Source organism: Felis catus, chromosome D2, assembly GCF_018350175.1.
Source record: "Felis catus isolate Fca126 chromosome D2, F.catus_Fca126_mat1.0, whole genome shotgun sequence".
Taxonomy (NCBI): domain Eukaryota; kingdom Metazoa; phylum Chordata; class Mammalia; order Carnivora; family Felidae; genus Felis; species Felis catus.
In genome coordinates, this window is record NC_058378.1 from 58,763,950 (window position 1) to 58,781,541 (window position 17,592).

Below are 17,592 nucleotides of genomic sequence, written 5' to 3' on the forward strand. Positions count from 1 at the left end.
GCTTATGAAAAATGTTTTCAGAGCTTTATATTTGGAATTACAGATAAGAGAGTGTAGATCTTTATACATTTGTAGAACATGAAAAATTCATTAAACAAATGACCCATTTTTTTACAAATGAAAAAACAACAGTTTTCAAACATATTATAAATTAACGGCATTTTCTTGATATTATTAAATGTACATCTTAAATACATATACACATAGCACACTTAACAAGATTTATTTGAATCAACTGGTATTAAAGACACAGATGCTGGGGTCCCTGGGTGGCTCAGTCGGTTAGGCATCCAACATCAGCTCAGGCCATGATCTCATGGTTTGTGAGTTCAAGCCCTGCAAAGGGCTCTGTGCTGACAGCTCAGAGCCTGGAGCCTGCTTCAGATTCTGTGTTTCCCTCTCTCTCTGCCCCATCCCCTGCTCATGCTCTGTGTCTCTCTCAAAAATAAACATTAAAAAAAAAGAAAAAAAAGGATACTGTCAAATGTGCAGTAAAAATGAAACTATTAAGATTAAGTTAACTCCTTATGATGCCAGGAAGAGCATTTTTTGAATGCAACACAAGGAGGTAGAGTTTAATCTTCATGAAGTACAGTTTTACTTGTGAGCAGTCTCTTCCACAGAAACAAAGGCAAACAACTTTTACCTTGAATGCATGTTAGTCATATATGTATACACACACACACACACACACACACACACACACACACACACACACACACACACACTTTTGGCCTTATGCCCAAAAGTTAAATGACAAAAGATGTTTTTAGTCAGTTAAACGTTTTATCAAGTTTGAAAACAAATGGATTGCTGTGCTTAAATAGCTATTGTATTTAAACAAGTCCACTAACATTTAAGATTCTTTCTCTTCAGAGATTAAAATTACCCAAAGTGAAAATACTGTCCTTGTAAAATCATGCATATTTTCTGATCATAGTCATTTCTTCAATTTGCTGGTGTCTGAAGAATGATTTCATGGGAGAAAAACAAATTTCCAACACGTGCTGCGACAACTTCCATAGGTTTGGGGACAGTGAATAAGTAGCAAGTCATTCTGTTAACCAACTCCAATCAAGATTCTAAAACCAGGCATGAAAAAGTTATAATTAGATGTTGACTATAAGTGGTAGGTTTATGGGTGTTACTTTTTGCAAGTTTTCTGTTTGGACCTGTTATAATAAAAAGTTGAAAAATCAAAAGTATAAGTAAAATTACAAGTTGAGAGTTTAGTTTACCTTCTTTCCTGCTAATTAAAAAAGTATTTCAAAGAGTTTTCATAAGTATTGGAAGTAAATAATTAATAAGAGGATATACAAAGAGTTGACCTTGAGACTAAATGTAGTAAAGTTAATTCAGTAAACATTTTTATTATAGTTTCTCCAAGTTTTAACAAATCAATAATTCACAGTAACCAAATCTTAATATAAATACTTCTATTAATTACAGCTATATTAACATCATTCATTTTGCACACAGTGGTTACTAGATTTGATTTATAGTACAAATCCTGCTCCATCTTATTAGAGAAAATTGAGTGCTGAAGCAAAAAGGTACAAACCATTCAATTTCAGTGGTCACATTGCAAAAAAATGTTCACCCTTCATTTAATTTGACCAAATATGCTACTTTTGAAGATTAGTGCTGACACAATGCTAGTATACCCATGAGTAAGAGAAGAGGGATTTGAGGTCAAGGATATTCCTCAAATGCTCTCTTTCTTCAATTCCCCACGTGAATCCCAAATGCCAGATAGGGCTCACATGGAAAGTTTAAAGCTCGCTGCATCCAACAAACCTAAAACACACACCCATATCCATATAAAACTTACCATCATACTACTGCCCTGTTCCTCATTTGCTTCATGAATAATAGTGCTTAAATGGCCAAGACAGTTCAAATTTTCTTCTATCATTTGTGCTACAGTCTCCCTGTATGATGAAAAAACAAAGCCTTTTCAAATTCAAAGGAGCATATGAACTTCCTCTACCTTCTGGTCTTCAGGGTCAGGATGATCACTGGCTTTCCTGCAACCCTGCACCCCAATGCAGCTGCTTCCTACAGTCTTCAGTCCTATTTGTTAATCCAAGCGGTTGCCTCTGCCCAGCTCTAATGATAAGATGTACATCTTATCTGTATTGGATGTACATCTAATGTACATCCAATCTGACTTCCCTCTGAAATATAAGTGGTGATTACATACAACCTTTCCACCCCCCCCCCCCCCCAAAAACAGTAACTAGGGGGTGGGGAGATAACTGCAGCACAGACAGATGAAAAATCTCTTTTTGTTTCTGGAAATTTCCTTTTCCTTACAAGCAGTGAAAACATCAGTATGCCTACTTCAGAAACACAAATGTAGGGGTGAAGATACAAAAGATCAAGGAATGTGAAAACGGTGGTTGGAAACTATAGGTGACAGCAATGAAAAAGAAAACAAGCAAGCTGATTCCTGAGGATAGCAGAACAGTGTCACAGGGGAAATGCCCAGAACCGACAAGTATCTCTGGAAATTTATATTTGAAGGAAATTCTGATTCTGGTTTCCACCTTGCCCACTTTCATCTTCTGTATGGCCTCTATCCTCACCTTTTACCAACCCTCAGTCTCTACCTTACTAGAACCAGTTCTAGGCCAAGGATGATAGCCATTATAAGCTTAGAACTAAATTCTAATTTAGCTCGTGTTCAACAGATGAAAAAACTGAGGCCTACAGATCCCAATCCTTGGTGGTTAAGTACTATGTGTACATTAAAACTGAAATCAATTTTACTTTATAATGTATTCCTACTGGAAAATATATTTAAAACTCCTGTCTGACATGCTTTTGCTAACAACCACAACCTCAAATTAGAAATTACCTATATAGAGGTGACATTTGCAACCATTAGCATCCCCTAACAAACCTAAATGCCTTTAATGAAAGCAAAAAGGTTAGGAATGTATTACATTTTATTTGCTTAAACTCTGTTTAATGGAGTATTTCCTAAAGTCAATCAAATTATAGCCTATGCTGCAGCTGGATGTATTGCATTGGGCCAAATCTCTAATGACCCCCAAGATATACCCTGCAACTTGCTTTCTTTAAAAACATAAAATACCTGGTATCAGCTTTCCTTCCTGCCATGTGCTTTTCTCTCATAAAAGTAGAGTACAGAATGTGCAACTGCATGACCTCCTGAGCAGTGATGTAACATGGCTGCACTTCTGCAAAACTAATTATGGGCAGAGTTTCCAGGTAATGCTGGTGCTGCTGTAGAGGTCTCCATGAGTTGTGAGAAAAGCGACAATACACAAGCTAGCAAAGAGCCACTGGCTCTGGATACGGCACATCTTATGCTGAGAAAAATAACAGAAATGGATAGTCATTCAGCTTTTAGCAGAAGAGCAGGAATTAATAAAAGAAAATACAGGATTTCAAACTTGAGTTCTTATTTGCAAAACTGATTTAAGGCATTGAAAAGTCTGATTTTAGAAATACTAAGTTATAAAACAGAGTAGATTAAACTCAGTAATTCATTAGAGGGGTGGTGATCAAGGACCCGAAAATGATAAATACGAATACAAAAGACCATAATTTCTCAGAGATAAATGGTTAAGGAAGAAATAGTTTGGGTAAAAGAATTCATAAGCCAGTTACAGAGAAAGAACTTAGAACTTGGATTGAGCTCAATAAATAACATTTACTGAGTATTTACTTCCCAAGCTCTTTCATACATCATCTAATTGAATTTTCACAGCAGTTCCCATTTTATAGGTGAGGAAGTGTGCACATTAAAAGAACAAAGTTAATTGGGGCACGTGGGTGGCTCAGTCAGTTGAGCATCCGACTTCGGCTAAGGTCATGATCTCATGATTCACAAGTTCGAGCCCCGCGTCAGGCTCTGTGCGGACAGCTCAGAGCCTGGAGCCTGCTTCAGATTCTGTCTCCCTCTCTCTCTGCCCCTCACCTGCTCATACACTGGCTCTCTCTCAAAAGTAAACATTTAAAAAAAAAAAAAAAAAAGAATCAAGTTAATTGCACAAGGTTATTACAAAGGGATAGTCAAGATTCAACCCTGGTCTATAAGGCACTAAAGATATGCTTTAACCACTATGTTCTCCTGCCTCATTCCTACCACTGCACTTGATAACTATCTATTGTTGCAAAGTGAACCCACCCATCTTGAGGAGTTACCACGCATGACAGGGGATGTTCACGTTCTGCTGAAGTTGGGGGAAGCCATGCTGATGCCTGAGGGGTTATTGCACCTTCTAGACTGGATCCTACAAGGGACCGGGCAGAACTCTGTGTCTGAAGGGGAAAAAAGTAAATAAAAAGATTATAGGCAAGCACCTCCATTGATTCATACAATTTCCTATAATATTCCTAAGATTTACACTTCTACCACTATATGTACAACCAGAGTATTTCTGTACAAAACTATTCCCCACCTTTATATTGACCCCTTTCTTCACTGACTAAAACCAAATGTAGCTACCCCTTCTCATTCCACTTTTAGTTGGAGAAAACAAAAACAAAAAAAAAACCAGTTGAACAAAGGATTACTTTTATTAACTGGTCAGGCACATCTACCCCCAAATTAGGTTGGGATACCCCAGTAGTCTAGGGCTAGAAGGCGTAAATATGAGACTGCAGAGGAGAGAAATAATGAAGGATGATCATGAAATCCCGCATCTGAATTGCCAGTCAGACACCAAGCAAAGAACATGAACATCAACCTAACACAAAATCCACACATGTCTAAAAGGACCCAGATCAGATCATGCTGATAAAAAATCCTTTTTGCAGGGAATACCAGCAAATCAATGTCACGTTAAATAATTCATTAAAAGTTACTTACACAGGCAATTTTAAGGAGATGCCATATTTCTTTCTGCCTCTTTCCCTGCATAAACATGACAGTATTGTCAGCTTCTTTGATGTTACTGAGGGCCATTTCCACCTTGGGCAGTAGATCAATAATCTTCTGCTTACAGCCCAATAACTTGCTGGAGAGATGAAATCACTGTCAGACAATTATACATCCCCTTCCCCCACAAGACACCATACTCCCACACCCAGCTGGGGAAATGAATCACAGTCCACATCAGATTTCGTGACTGATCTCCAAAGCAATACACACAAACAGGACACCTAAATGCACACAGCTATGGTCCAGTTACCCAAGGTATTGCCAGATACCTTCCTGGGTCTAGTGTATTTACCAAAAAGGGATATTACACTTTAAAGGAACATGATACAAGTACCCTGGCTTTTCAGTAGGAAATAAAACAATTTTTCTACCTCAGATGACCAAACAGCTCCTTGAGAACCCGGTCCTGACTCTGAACAGTATGTACAATGATCTTCACCATTTCTGTGCTGTCGCTGTAGGAGTGATCTATAAAAGATCTCAGTCAGTAGGTATAACCTCTCTTCTGCATGAACATATCAGCCTCCAAACAAAAAAAATCCTAAAAATCTGAAACTAATTTTAATTAATAAGCATCTCTATTTAAATTTAAAACTGGATTAAAAATTTAAGATTATAATATATAAATAATTATGTATCTAAACACAAAGTATGTGTATTTGTGTCTGTATAAAGCATATACAGGGGCTCCTGGGTGGCTCAGTCAGTTGAGCATCCAACTTCGGGTCAAATCATGATCTCGTGGCTTGTGAGTTGGAGCCCCGCACAGGGCTGGCTCACTGCTGTCAGCACAGAGCCTGCTTGGGATCCTCTGTCCCCCTCTCTCTCAGCTCCTCCCCACTCACACACTCTCTCTCAAAAATAAAACAAACAAAAAAGCATATATAAATTTATCACTGTATCTTCAACAAACCTTAGTTGTCTGTTTTGAGAAGAATATGTTACTGAGAACAAACTGAGGGGTTGATAGGGAGTGGGAGGGAGGGGAGGGCGGGTGATGGGTATTGAAGAGGGCATCTTTTGGGATGAGCACTGGGAGTTGTATGGAAACCAATTTGACAATAAATTTCATATATTGGAAAAAAAAATAAGAATATGTTTAGTTCCCTTTAACCCATATTAACCCAAACCCCAGACACAAATGCAATTTTCTGGCCAAGAGATCAATTTTTCTTGGATAATTAACATCACTTATTTAGAAACAGCAGGACAATACATCAAACTTCCACTGGTTGAAAAGGAGACCCTTGACCCAACTAGGTTGCTTGGGATTTCATGTTTATCTGTTTACAGCCCATGAAAACTTTGAAAAAAAGCGGACTGACTTAAGCCAAATATGATGCACTAATAAAAGGACCTATAGACGCCTAACAGTTCAGTTTGAGGGTAGTATGACATCTTAAACTGCCAGCTGACAAATGTTCTCAAAGAAAATGGCTGTGTGGACACAGTGAGGTCTACAGTTTATAGGAGATGGTACCCCAATTAAAACAGCAACAACAACAACAACAAAAGCATTAATTGTTATCTTTCAGAAGTGGTATTTAAAGTTTTGAAAAACCGGAAGACTGCTCATAGATCATGCTAGTATTTCCTTGGACAATAATTAATCTCAAATGCAAAAATATTATTTGTTATTACCAACTCAGTTTTCTCATTTAACCCTCACAGGAATCCTGGGAGATGGCTACTACTGTTACCCACATTTTACTATGAAAGGGATATCAAAGAAGGTTTTTTAAAAAGTTCAACGTCCTTTGTTATCACTGCAAAGATCTCCCCCATAGCTCAAGTTTATTCCACACACACGTCCCTGTTTGTCTCTCCCTTACCAACAACCAGACACAGGGGCTCCAAACAGGCTTCTCTCCCAACAGCACTCCTTCCTAAATCCTGTAGACCAGGACAGCTTCCCCATTGTACTAGCTCTCTTAGATGGTCAGAGACCACAGAACATTAACTTTCTCCAACATACAGAATGAAGAAAGTTGTTTTTTACCATTTTCAGCTGAACTAGAGTCTCAAATCAACTCTAAGCCAGAGAAGACACTAGAGACCATGTATCAAGTATGATTATATAAACCCCAAAAGAGATAAAACTTGTTACAACTAGTTTGTTCTCAAGGTAATGATCAATTCAAAGAAGCAACCTGGATAGCAAGTTTATTTCTGGCTCTATGATACATTAATATGCTGACAGGACTACTGCAAAGTTTTTATAAAAATAATCCAGGGGCGGGTGCCTGAGTAGCTCAGTCGGTTAAGTGTCCACTCTTGATATCAGCTCAGGTCATGATCTCAAAGTTGTGGGATCCAGCCCTACCTCTGGCTGTGTCCCAAGTATGGAGCATGCTTGGGATTCTCTTTCTTTTTCTCTGCCCCTCCCCTGCTCACTTGTACTCTCTCTCTCTCTCTCAAAATAAAAACATCCTTAAAAAAAATAAAATCTTTAAAAAAATAATTCAAACAAATGTTATCACTTACTATGGAAGTTAATTTGAGCCAATGGATGGAATTTTGTATGTCTTTACCTGCAATACCCAATTCATTGGTCAGAAGACTAGAAGTAATGAATATTGATTAAAGGGGGGAAAAAAAGAATTAGACTTATTCTGTTGGAAATCTTAAACTTCAATACTTTATTCTAACCACAACTTCCATCACTTAAATCACTTTCTGTCAATACCTTGAACTTTTTTGTCCTCTTCTGAGCAAAATCCTAACCCTGAATCAGTCTAACCATCTGCTCTATCAGTTCCTGCAGCCATACCACTAAACACCAGCAACAAAAATATTATACTACCATCTCCTCTGTGGTCACTATTGATTCACAGGTTTTCACTTCTGCTCTGGATTCTTTTTTTTTTTCTGCTCTGCATTCTTGATAAATGTTATGGATCAGCAACATCTCCCATTGCACATACCAGCTTTTAAAAATCATTAGCGTAGTCCTTAAATTTATGCCCTCATCACCTCTTCTGTTAACCCCATCACTTCTGTTAACAGTTAACCCCACTTACTTTAGGATGGGAGGCCACAAGGCAGTAAGACTCTCAACCTTCCAACCCCTACACTCACAAAAGTGTGGGTATCCACACTCACCCTCAGTGGTAGCAGGCCTAATTGCTCCCACTATTCTCTGGAGTCAGCCTCTCAAGCTTGTTCAGGGACCAGCCCCTGTTCAGGGGCCCTTTACTAAGAAGTTTGTTTGTTTATTTAACATTTTTTTATTTTGGGGGAAGAAAGAGAGCGTGCGTGCGCCCAAGTGGAGACAGCCAGAAAGAGGGAGACAGAGGATCGGAAGCAGGCTCTGCGCAGTGAGCACAGAGCCCGACTCAGGGCTTGAACTCAAGAACCGTGAAATCATGACCTGAGCCAAAATCAAGCGTCAGCCGCTTAACCAACTGAGCCACCCAGGCACCCCTAAACTAAGAAGTTTAAGTATTTATTTACTTACTTAAGAATAACAACAAACTTGTTACCTATTAACATATTTTTATTAAAAACTATTTTCCAAAAACTTTTAGTGAGAAAACTGGCCTTATTTACCTTTCTGCAAGTTTTTTTAATCTCACCACTGATCTCATCAAAAAAGTTAAAGTATTGAGAAGCTGACAAATTTCAGTTGCTGGGTACCAGTTTTCCTAAATTTGAATTTTTTGCATGAAATATGGAATTTTATCACAGACAACTAACATTGTTGGCTTTTTCCCTTAAAGTGGTGGTCATGCTTAATTTTTGAGAAAATGCCTGCCACAGTGGCTTTAAGAAAAATATCAGACTTTAGTATGTAGCAGAAGCACTTTAGGAGTACTTCCTGTTTCATCACACAGAATATTTAAAAGACATATACCCAAGGGTTGAGATTTAAATAAAATTCTTAGTATTTTATCAAGGACACACTTAAATGAAACTTTTTTTTTTTTAAACTATGAATGCATAGTGGTGAAAAGTATAATGACTACCTACATAGATGGTACTAGTGCCTTGATTAATGCTAAGTAAGGAGTAAACCATTTACCCACCAATGCTTTTGTAGCATCAGTGAAAATGTCAACATAGTGAAAAAGGCAAATAATGTCTTAGTGTTATGAAACTAGTTTTGACCTCATTGACTCCCTGAAAAGGTTTCAGGAGTCCTCAATGGTTCATGAACCAGACATTGAGAACTGCTGGTCTAGACTGACTGGCTTCTCTATTTCTTCCTGTCTCATTCCTTCCTCACCCTTCTATAATCAGATTTCTGTTCCCAAAAGGCCATATTTTGTCAAGATCAACAATGATATCCAAACTGGTAAGCTGAACGAATATATTCATCTTCATTTTTATTACCCACACCCTCTGTAGTATTTCACCCTACTGAACACTTTCTTTTTGAAACTCTCTCTTTCCTGTTCCTATCATATCATTCCTCCTACATATTCTGGTCATTTCTCAGTCACCTTTGGAGGCTCTCCTCCTTTTAGCCATTTCTTGAATGTTGGTATTCCCTGGGATTCCATCCTTGAGGATACTCAACCTACTTTTTCAGGATAATTACTCTACTCCTATGGCTGATTACTCTTAAATGGCTACATATCTATCCCCAACTTGTTTACTAAATCCATGTACATATATATGGGTGTGTGTGTATGTGTGTGTATTTATATATACATACCTACATATATATATATATATATATATTTAATACTGTTTATTAGACATCTCTACTTGAATATCCAACTGACACCCTAACATCAACATGTACAAAAATGAATTCATCTTCTTTTCCCATCAAGACCATCATCCATTCTATACTTCCCATTATAGCAAGTGGTCCTGCTGACCATGTACCTAGCTGCCATAGAATCTTGAGAGGCATCATGACTCCCTACTCCAGCTCCAGCCACCCATATTCAATCCATCACCCAACACTATCAGTTCTACCTCCTAAATGTCTCTCTTGTCCTTACCCTCCTCTCACCCAGCCTCTACAGCTCAGGCTCTCTACCTTAGCTCATGGCCCACTCTATACTGAGTTATGATTATTTCAATAGCCTCATAACCAATGCTGGTCTCCAGTGTAGACACATTTTAATCCATTATGTGAAATACTACCAGAGCAGTATTTCCAAAATGCTTCTGATCATGCCATTCTCCTACTATAAAACTTTTTAAGGTTTCTCTTTGCCATCACGATGAAATCCAAACTCATTACCATAACATACCAGATCCTTTATGATCTAGCCACATCTGATTCAGCCTTTCTCTCCTGAAACTCTACAATCCAGCCACTGCATTTCGTCAAACATGCTAAGTATTACACATACATGTCTTTATTGATTATATTTGTATATACAAGAGTCCATCTCCTTTCACTTAGCTATTGCTACTTATCCTTTAAGGCTCATCTCAGATGTCATCTCCTACAGGAAACCACCTCTAACTACCCCTGACCCCCAGGCAGGGTTAGGTATGTATCTTATATATACCTCAAAAATGTCTGCAGAAATAAACTGAACAAATTCCACACCACTAAAAACCAATGTAAAGGACATCATGTTACTTGTTAAAATAGAATTTCATATGTATATTAATTTGCATGTTTATAAATTTTAAAGTATAAAACATATCTTTTATTTTACTTATATATTTGTAATTTAGGTATATGTAGCGAATTAGGGCACAGGATTCACCTTTTCAGTTCTTGTAGATACATACTTTATACTTTCCAAGGCATTATCATAAACAGTCTCTCAAATATATCACTATACACATTCACTGAGTTAGGAAAGCTAGGTTTCAGCCCCATTTTGTAAAAGAGGAATATGAGACACAAGAAAATTAGGTATGTCGTCAGTAAAGTGCCCAATCTGGAATTCAAGCCTTCCAGTTATCACTCCAATGCTCTTGCCAATAGATCATGCTCTGTATTCAGCAGCTGTTCAACACGAATTGTTTTGCCAGTGTAATAAGCAGTAGTGAGGTGCAGATGAAGGCATCATTTTCAAGGTAAACCTACTTTGGCCTAGCCATTGGCCTTCTGCTGATCATTTCACACCTGAACCCGCCATATCAAATTCTTTCCAACCTCTCTAATCTTAAGCAGCACTTATTTTTTCCATCTTTCCACACATTTTCTTACTTCCTTTTACCCTTCTTTGAGTTCCTTTTTTTCTTTCATTCCTTCCTTTCACTTCCCTTTAAAAATTTTTGTTTTCCTTGTTGCTTTGCCTTCCTAATCCCTTAAATCCCATATGCTATACCATAAACATATCTATAGCAATACCAAAACTAGAATTTATCCTGCAGCTTGTTTAAAATCCAATCCCCCGGGGCGCCTGGGTGGAGCAGTCGGTTAAGCGTCCGACTTCAGCCAGGTCACAATCTCACGGTCCGTGAGTTCGAGCCCCGTGTCAGGCTCTGGGCTGACAGCTCGGAGCCTGGAGCCTGTTTCCGATTCTGTGTCTCCCTCTCTCTCTGCCCCTCCCCCGTTCATGCTTTGTCTCTCTCTGTCCCAAAAATAAATAAAAACGGAGAAAAAAAAAATTTTAAATCCAATCCCCTGGATTTGTTAAGTTTATACTGGTTTCCTAAAATGCCTGTGTACAGTGATAAAAGTGTCTTACCTGAAGGTCTGTGCTTTAACTGCTTATACAGATCAATGGCACGCTGTTCCCTAGGAAAGAGAAACCAATAAGCAACCTTATTGATAAGAACGTGGTGGGGCGCCTGGGTGGCGCAGTCGGTTGAGCGTCCGACTTCAGCCAGGTCACGATCTCGCAGTCCGTGAGTTCGAGCCCCGTGTCAGGCTCTGGGCTGATGGCTCAGAGCCTGGAGCCTGTTTCCGATTCTGTGTCTCCCTCTCTCTCTGCCCATCCCCCATTCATGCTCTGTCTCTCTCTGTCCCAAAAATAAATAAACGTTGAAAAAAAAATTAAAAAAAAAAAAAAGAATGTGGTAACTGCAGGAGACTTAAATACTCCATTTACAACAATGGACAGAACATCTAGACAGAGAATAAATAAAGAAACAAGGGCCCTGAATGATATATTGGACCAGATGGACTTGATAGATATATTTAGAACTCTGCATCCCAAAGCGACAGAATATACTTTCTTCTCAAGGCACATGGAACATTCTCCAAGATAGATCACATACTGGATCACAAAACAGCCCTTCATAAGTATAAAAGAACTGAGATCATACCATGCACATTTTCAGACCACAATGCTATGAAACTTGAAACCAACCATAGGACAAAGTCTGGAAAACCTCCAAAAGCATGCAGGTTAAAGAACATCCTACTAAAGAATGAATGGGTCAACCAGGCAATTAGAGAAGAAATTAAAAAATATATGGAAACAAATGAAAATGAAAATACAACAATCCAAATGCTTTGGGATGCAGTGAAGGCAGTCCTGAGAGGAAAATACATTGCAATCCAGGCCTATCTGAAGAAACAAGAAAAATCCCAAATATAAAATCTAACAGCACACCTAAAGGAAATAGAAGCAGAACAGCAAAGACAGCCTAAATCCAGCAGAAGAAGAGAAATAATAAAGATCAGAGCAGAAATAAACAATATAGAGTCTAAAAAAACAGTAGAGCAGATCAATGAAACCAAGAGTTGGTTTTTTAAAAAAATAAAATTGATAAACCTCTAGCCAGGCTTCTCAAAAAGTAAAGGGAGAGGACCCAAATAGATAAAAATCATGAATGAAAATGGAATTGTTACAACCAATTCCTCAGAAATACAAGCAATTATCAGGGAACACTATGAAAAATTATATGCCAACAAACTGGACAACCTGGAAGAAATGGACAAATTCCTAAGCACCCACACACTTCCAAAACTCAAACAGGAAGAAACAGAAAATTTGAACAGGCCTATAACCAGTGAAGAAATTGAATCAGTTATCAAAAGTCTCCCAACAAATAAGAGTCCAGGACCAGATGGCTTCCCTGGGGAATTCTGCCAGACATTTAAAGCAGAGATAATAGCTATCCTTCTCAAGCTGTTCCAAAAAATAGAAAGGGAAGGAAAACTTCCAGACTTATTCTATGAAGCCAGCTTACTTTGATTCCCAAACCAGATAGAGACCCAGCAAAAAAAGAGAACTATAGGCCAATATCTCTGATGAATATGGATGCAAAAATGGTCAACAAGATACTAGCAAATTGAATTCAACAGCATATAAAAAAAAATTATCCACCATGATCAAGTGGGATTCATTCCTGGGCTGCAGAGCTGGTTCAATATTCACAAATCACTCAATGTGATACATCACATTAATAAAAGAAAAGATAAGAACCATATGATCCTGTCAATCAATGCAGAAAAAGCATTTGACAAAATTCAGCATCCTTTCTTAATAAAAACCCTTGAGAAAGTTGGGATAGAAGGAACATACTTAAACATAAAAGCCATTTATGAAAAGCCCACAGCTAATATCATCCTCAATGGGGAAAAACTGAGAGCTTTCCCCCTGAGATCAGGAACATGACAGGAATGTCCACTCTCACCGCTGTTGTTTAACATAGTGTTGGAAGTTCTAGCATCAGCAATCAGACAACAAAATGAAATCAAAGGCGTCAAAATCGGCAAAGATGAGGTCAAGCTTTCACTTTTTGCATATGACATGATACTATACATGGAAAACCCGATAGACTCCACAAAAAGTCTGCTAGAACTGATACATGAATTCAGCAAAGACACAGGATACAAAATTAATGTACAGAAATCAGTTGAATTCTTATACACTAATAATGAAACAACAGAAAGACAAATAAAGAAACTGATCCCATTCACAATTGCACCAAGAATCATAAAATACCTAGGAATAAACCTAACCGAAGATGTAAAAGATCTGTATGCTGAAAAGCATAGAAAGCTTTTGAAGGAAACTGAAGAAGATACAAAAAAATGGAAAAACATTCCGTGCTCATGGATTAGAAGAATAAATATTGTTAAAATGTCAATACTACCCAAAGCAATCTACACATTCAATGCAATCCCAGTCAAAATTGCACCAGCATTCTTCTCAAAGCTAGAACAAGTGATCCTAAAATTTGTATGGAACCACAAAAGACCCTGAATAGCCAAAGTAATATTGAAGAAGAAAACCAAAGCGGGAGGCATCACAATCCCAGACTTTAGCCTCTACTACAAAGCTGTAATCATCAAGACAGCATGGTATTGGCACAAAAACAGACACATAGACCAATGGAATAGAATACAGCCTCCAGAATTGGACCCACAAATGTATGGCCAACTAATCTTTGACAAAGCAGTAAAGACAATGGAAAAAAGACAGTCTCTTTAACAAATGGTGCTGGGAGAATTGGACAGCAACATGCAGAAGAATGAAACTAGACCACTTTCTTACACCATTCACAAAGATAAACTCAAAATGGATGAAGGACCTGAATGTGAGACAGGAAACCATCAAAAAGCAGGAGAAAGCAGGAAAAAACCTCTCTGACCTCAGCTGCAGCAATTTCTTACTTGACACATCTCCAGCGGCAAGGGAATTAAAAGCAAAAATGAACTATAGGCACCTCATGAAGACAAAAAGCTTCTGCACTGCAAAGGAATCAATCAACAAAACTAAAAGGCAACTGACGGAATGGGAAAAGATATTTGCAAATGGCATACCAGACAAAGGGCTAGTATCCAAAATCTATAAAGAACTCACCAAACTCCACACCTGAAAAACAAATAATCCAGTGAAGAAATGGGCAGAAGACATGAATAGACAGTTTTCTAAAGAAGACATCCAGATGGCCAACAGACACATGAAAAGATGCTCCACGTCACTCCTCATCAGGGAAATACAAATCAAAACCACAATGAGATACCACCTCACAACGGTCAGAGTGGCTAAAATGAATAAATCAGGAGACTATAGATGCTGGCAAGGATGTGGAGAAACGGGAACCTTCTTGCACTGTTGGTGGGAATGCAAACTGGTGCAGCTGCTCTGGAAAACAGTGTGGAGGTCCCTCAAAAAATTAAAAATAGATCTACCCTATGACCCAGCAATACCACTGCTAGGAATTCACCCAAGGGATACAGGAGTGCTGATGCATAGGGGCACTTGTACCCCAATGTTTATAGCAGCACTTTGAACAATAGCCAAATTGTGGAAAGAGCCTAAATGTCCATCAACTGATGAATGGATAAAGAAGATGTGGTTTACATATACAATGGAATACCTACTTTGCAATGAGAAAGAATGAAATATGGCCATTTGTAGCAACGTGAATGGAACTGGAGAGTTATGCTAAGTGAAATAAGTCAGGAAGAGAAAGACAGATACCGTATGTTTTCACTCATATGTGGATTCTGAGAAACTCAACAGAAGACCGGAGGGGAGGGAAGGGGGAAAAAAACCAAAAACATTACAGAGAAGGAGGGAGGCAAACCATAAGAGACTCTTAAATACTGAGAACAAACTGAGGGTTGATGGGGGGTGGGGGGGGGAGGGGAAAGTGGGTGAGGGGCATTGAGGGCACCTATTGGGATGAGCACTGGGTGTTGTATGGAAACCAATTTGACAATAAATTACATAAAAAAAAAAAAAAAAAAGGAAACAGAAACCATACCTCCGTATGTGAAAAAAATTCAATGATTAATAATCCATAACTTGAAATGAAAAATATTATTTGAATAGAGTATGATCCCATTTTAAAGCAAGTATATATTGGGGCACCTGGGTGGCTCAGTTGGTTAAGCGTCTGACTTCAGCTCAGGTCATGATCTCACAGTCCGTGAGTTCAAGCCCTGCGTTGGGCTCTGTGCTGACAGTTTAGAGCCTGAAGCCTGCTTTAGATTCTGTGTCTCCATCTCTCTCTGCACCTCCCCCTCTCGCACTGTGCCCTCTCTCTCTCTCAAAAATAAACATTGAAAAAAAATTTTGTAAAGCAAGTATATATTGCCAGTGAACATTTTACAGAAAGTATTTCACTGAGTCATAAGCAAGATCTAAAAATGCAAAGTTAGAGGCTCCTGATGGCTTAGTCAGTTAAGTGTCCAACTCTTGATTTCAGCTCAGGTCACAATCTCAGTCGTAAGATGGAGTCCCGCCTCAGGCTCTGTGCTGGGTGTGGAGCCTGCTTGGGATTCTCTCTCTCCCTCTGTCCCTACTCCACTCGTGCATGTGCTCTCAAAAAATAAATAAATAAAAATGGAAATTGTATTTATTTCACATCTGCTTTGATCTACCGTCACATATACAGCATCCTTGCACCAAAAACAATTACATGGGAAAAAATGATGGCCTGTGATTAGGAAAAAAATTTGAAATTTCTATCCAGACACTTAGGAAGTTAACCTCATTTAGGACATTTAATGGACAATAACTTGGCCCAGAATTATGTTAAGTAGGGAAAGGGTTTGTAACTTAGAACACTTGAAAAATTCTTAACACTCACATGAAAAGATGTTTTGATTAAAAAAGCAAAGGTCAACCCTGAAATTATTTCCAAAATTTCCTGTGACTAAGAAAAAACTTCCTTTTAAAATATGATGGCAATATATTTGGAGAAAGAAAAACCATAGAAAAGAACAAATACAGGCTTAATCTGCCAGATCTACACAGAAAGAATCGTCTGCTACAAAAAAATTATAGACACTCATACCAATAACACAAGACTTTCTTACAGAGATTCCATCAAGTCTCCCTGACGTCTTCCATAAGGGCTCTTCTGTAGCTCCATGATTTCAGTATGCAGGGACATGATCTGATCCTCCAGGTAACCAATGACACCCACCTAAAATATGATGAAACACAAAAGAAACGACAGGCTCACCATCACACAAACTGGAAAAGAACTCAAAAGAATGACTTGCTGCAACAGTAGAATTAAATGATTTAATACAAAACACCGATTTTGTTCAAGTGTTTTTATCTTTCGGATTCTGGTGCTTAATCTTTCATGTAAGGACAGACTTAATACCTATGTCTCTCTTTTCTCTCCCGACAACAGTGAACTGCTAGTATTTGCTTTCTCCCCCAAGAAGCAAAAAGATAGATGTGTCACTAACAAGACAGAGGAAAAATGGCCATCAAAACCACTGCATCTCAGTTCTATGATTTTTCATTGCCTCTTGTTCCTGACTGCCTTGAAAAAGAATGCAGAAATATAAAGACACTGGATTTCCTACCCAAGGGTATCTACTGCCTTACCCATGTCGTTGGGGTAAGTACTGGCATCCAGGAGAGTAACAATTTAGTGGGACCATGGACAGATGTAACCAGTAAGGAAGGAATATGCCACCTAGAGAATGACCTATAACTAGCATGACCATATATATAATTTATTGTTCAAACAAGCATAATTTTGAGAGTGAAAGGGAGTACTATTGCTAATTATGGCAAGGCAGGTATAAACTAGAAGGTATAAACCAGGACGTACAGCTACCCTATCTAACTAATCATAAAAATAACAGTGATAACTACCACTTATTATTTACTCCCATGTAATCTGCATAACCCTACTAAAACCCTACTAAAAAGGTAAGCACATTAATTGGAAACTGAAGTTTAGTGAGCTTTCAGTTTAATCTCATTTGCCCAAAGCCCCTGTTTTATCAACTATGGTACTTCCCTCTATACACACAGAGCATCTACTAGATTTTTGTCTGATATGCAGGAATAACATGAAAAATACCCTACATATCGAAACCAAAGACA

At 38.3% G+C, this 17,592-nt stretch overlaps 1 protein-coding gene across 8 annotated transcripts in view; it reads right to left on the reverse strand.

The window, feature by feature from the left end:
* Positions 1–658: 658 nt before the first annotated feature.
* The window catches only part of CHUK (component of inhibitor of nuclear factor kappa B kinase complex), a 41,720-nt gene continuing 24,786 nt past the window's right edge, over positions 659–17,592 (reverse strand). For 3 of the 8 annotated variants that reach the window (XM_023240830.2, XM_023240829.2, XM_023240834.2), the window contains 7 exons: positions 16,560–16,669; positions 11,524–11,573; positions 5,287–5,383; positions 4,844–4,991; positions 4,160–4,293; positions 1,832–1,931; positions 659–1,172 (listed from right to left, as the gene is read on the reverse strand). In XM_023240830.2, the coding sequence (XP_023096598.1) occupies positions 1,110–1,172; positions 1,832–1,931; positions 4,160–4,293; positions 4,844–4,991; positions 5,287–5,383; positions 11,524–11,573; positions 16,560–16,669 (702 nt within the window). In that variant the 3' untranslated portion in view covers positions 659–1,109. Of the gene's footprint in view, positions 1,173–1,831; positions 1,932–3,100; positions 3,339–4,159; positions 4,294–4,843; positions 4,992–5,286; positions 5,384–11,523; positions 11,574–16,559; positions 16,670–17,592 lie in introns of all 8 variants that reach the window. The other 5 variants (XR_002736901.2, XR_002736900.2, XM_023240833.2 and 2 more) reach the window with 5 other exon arrangements.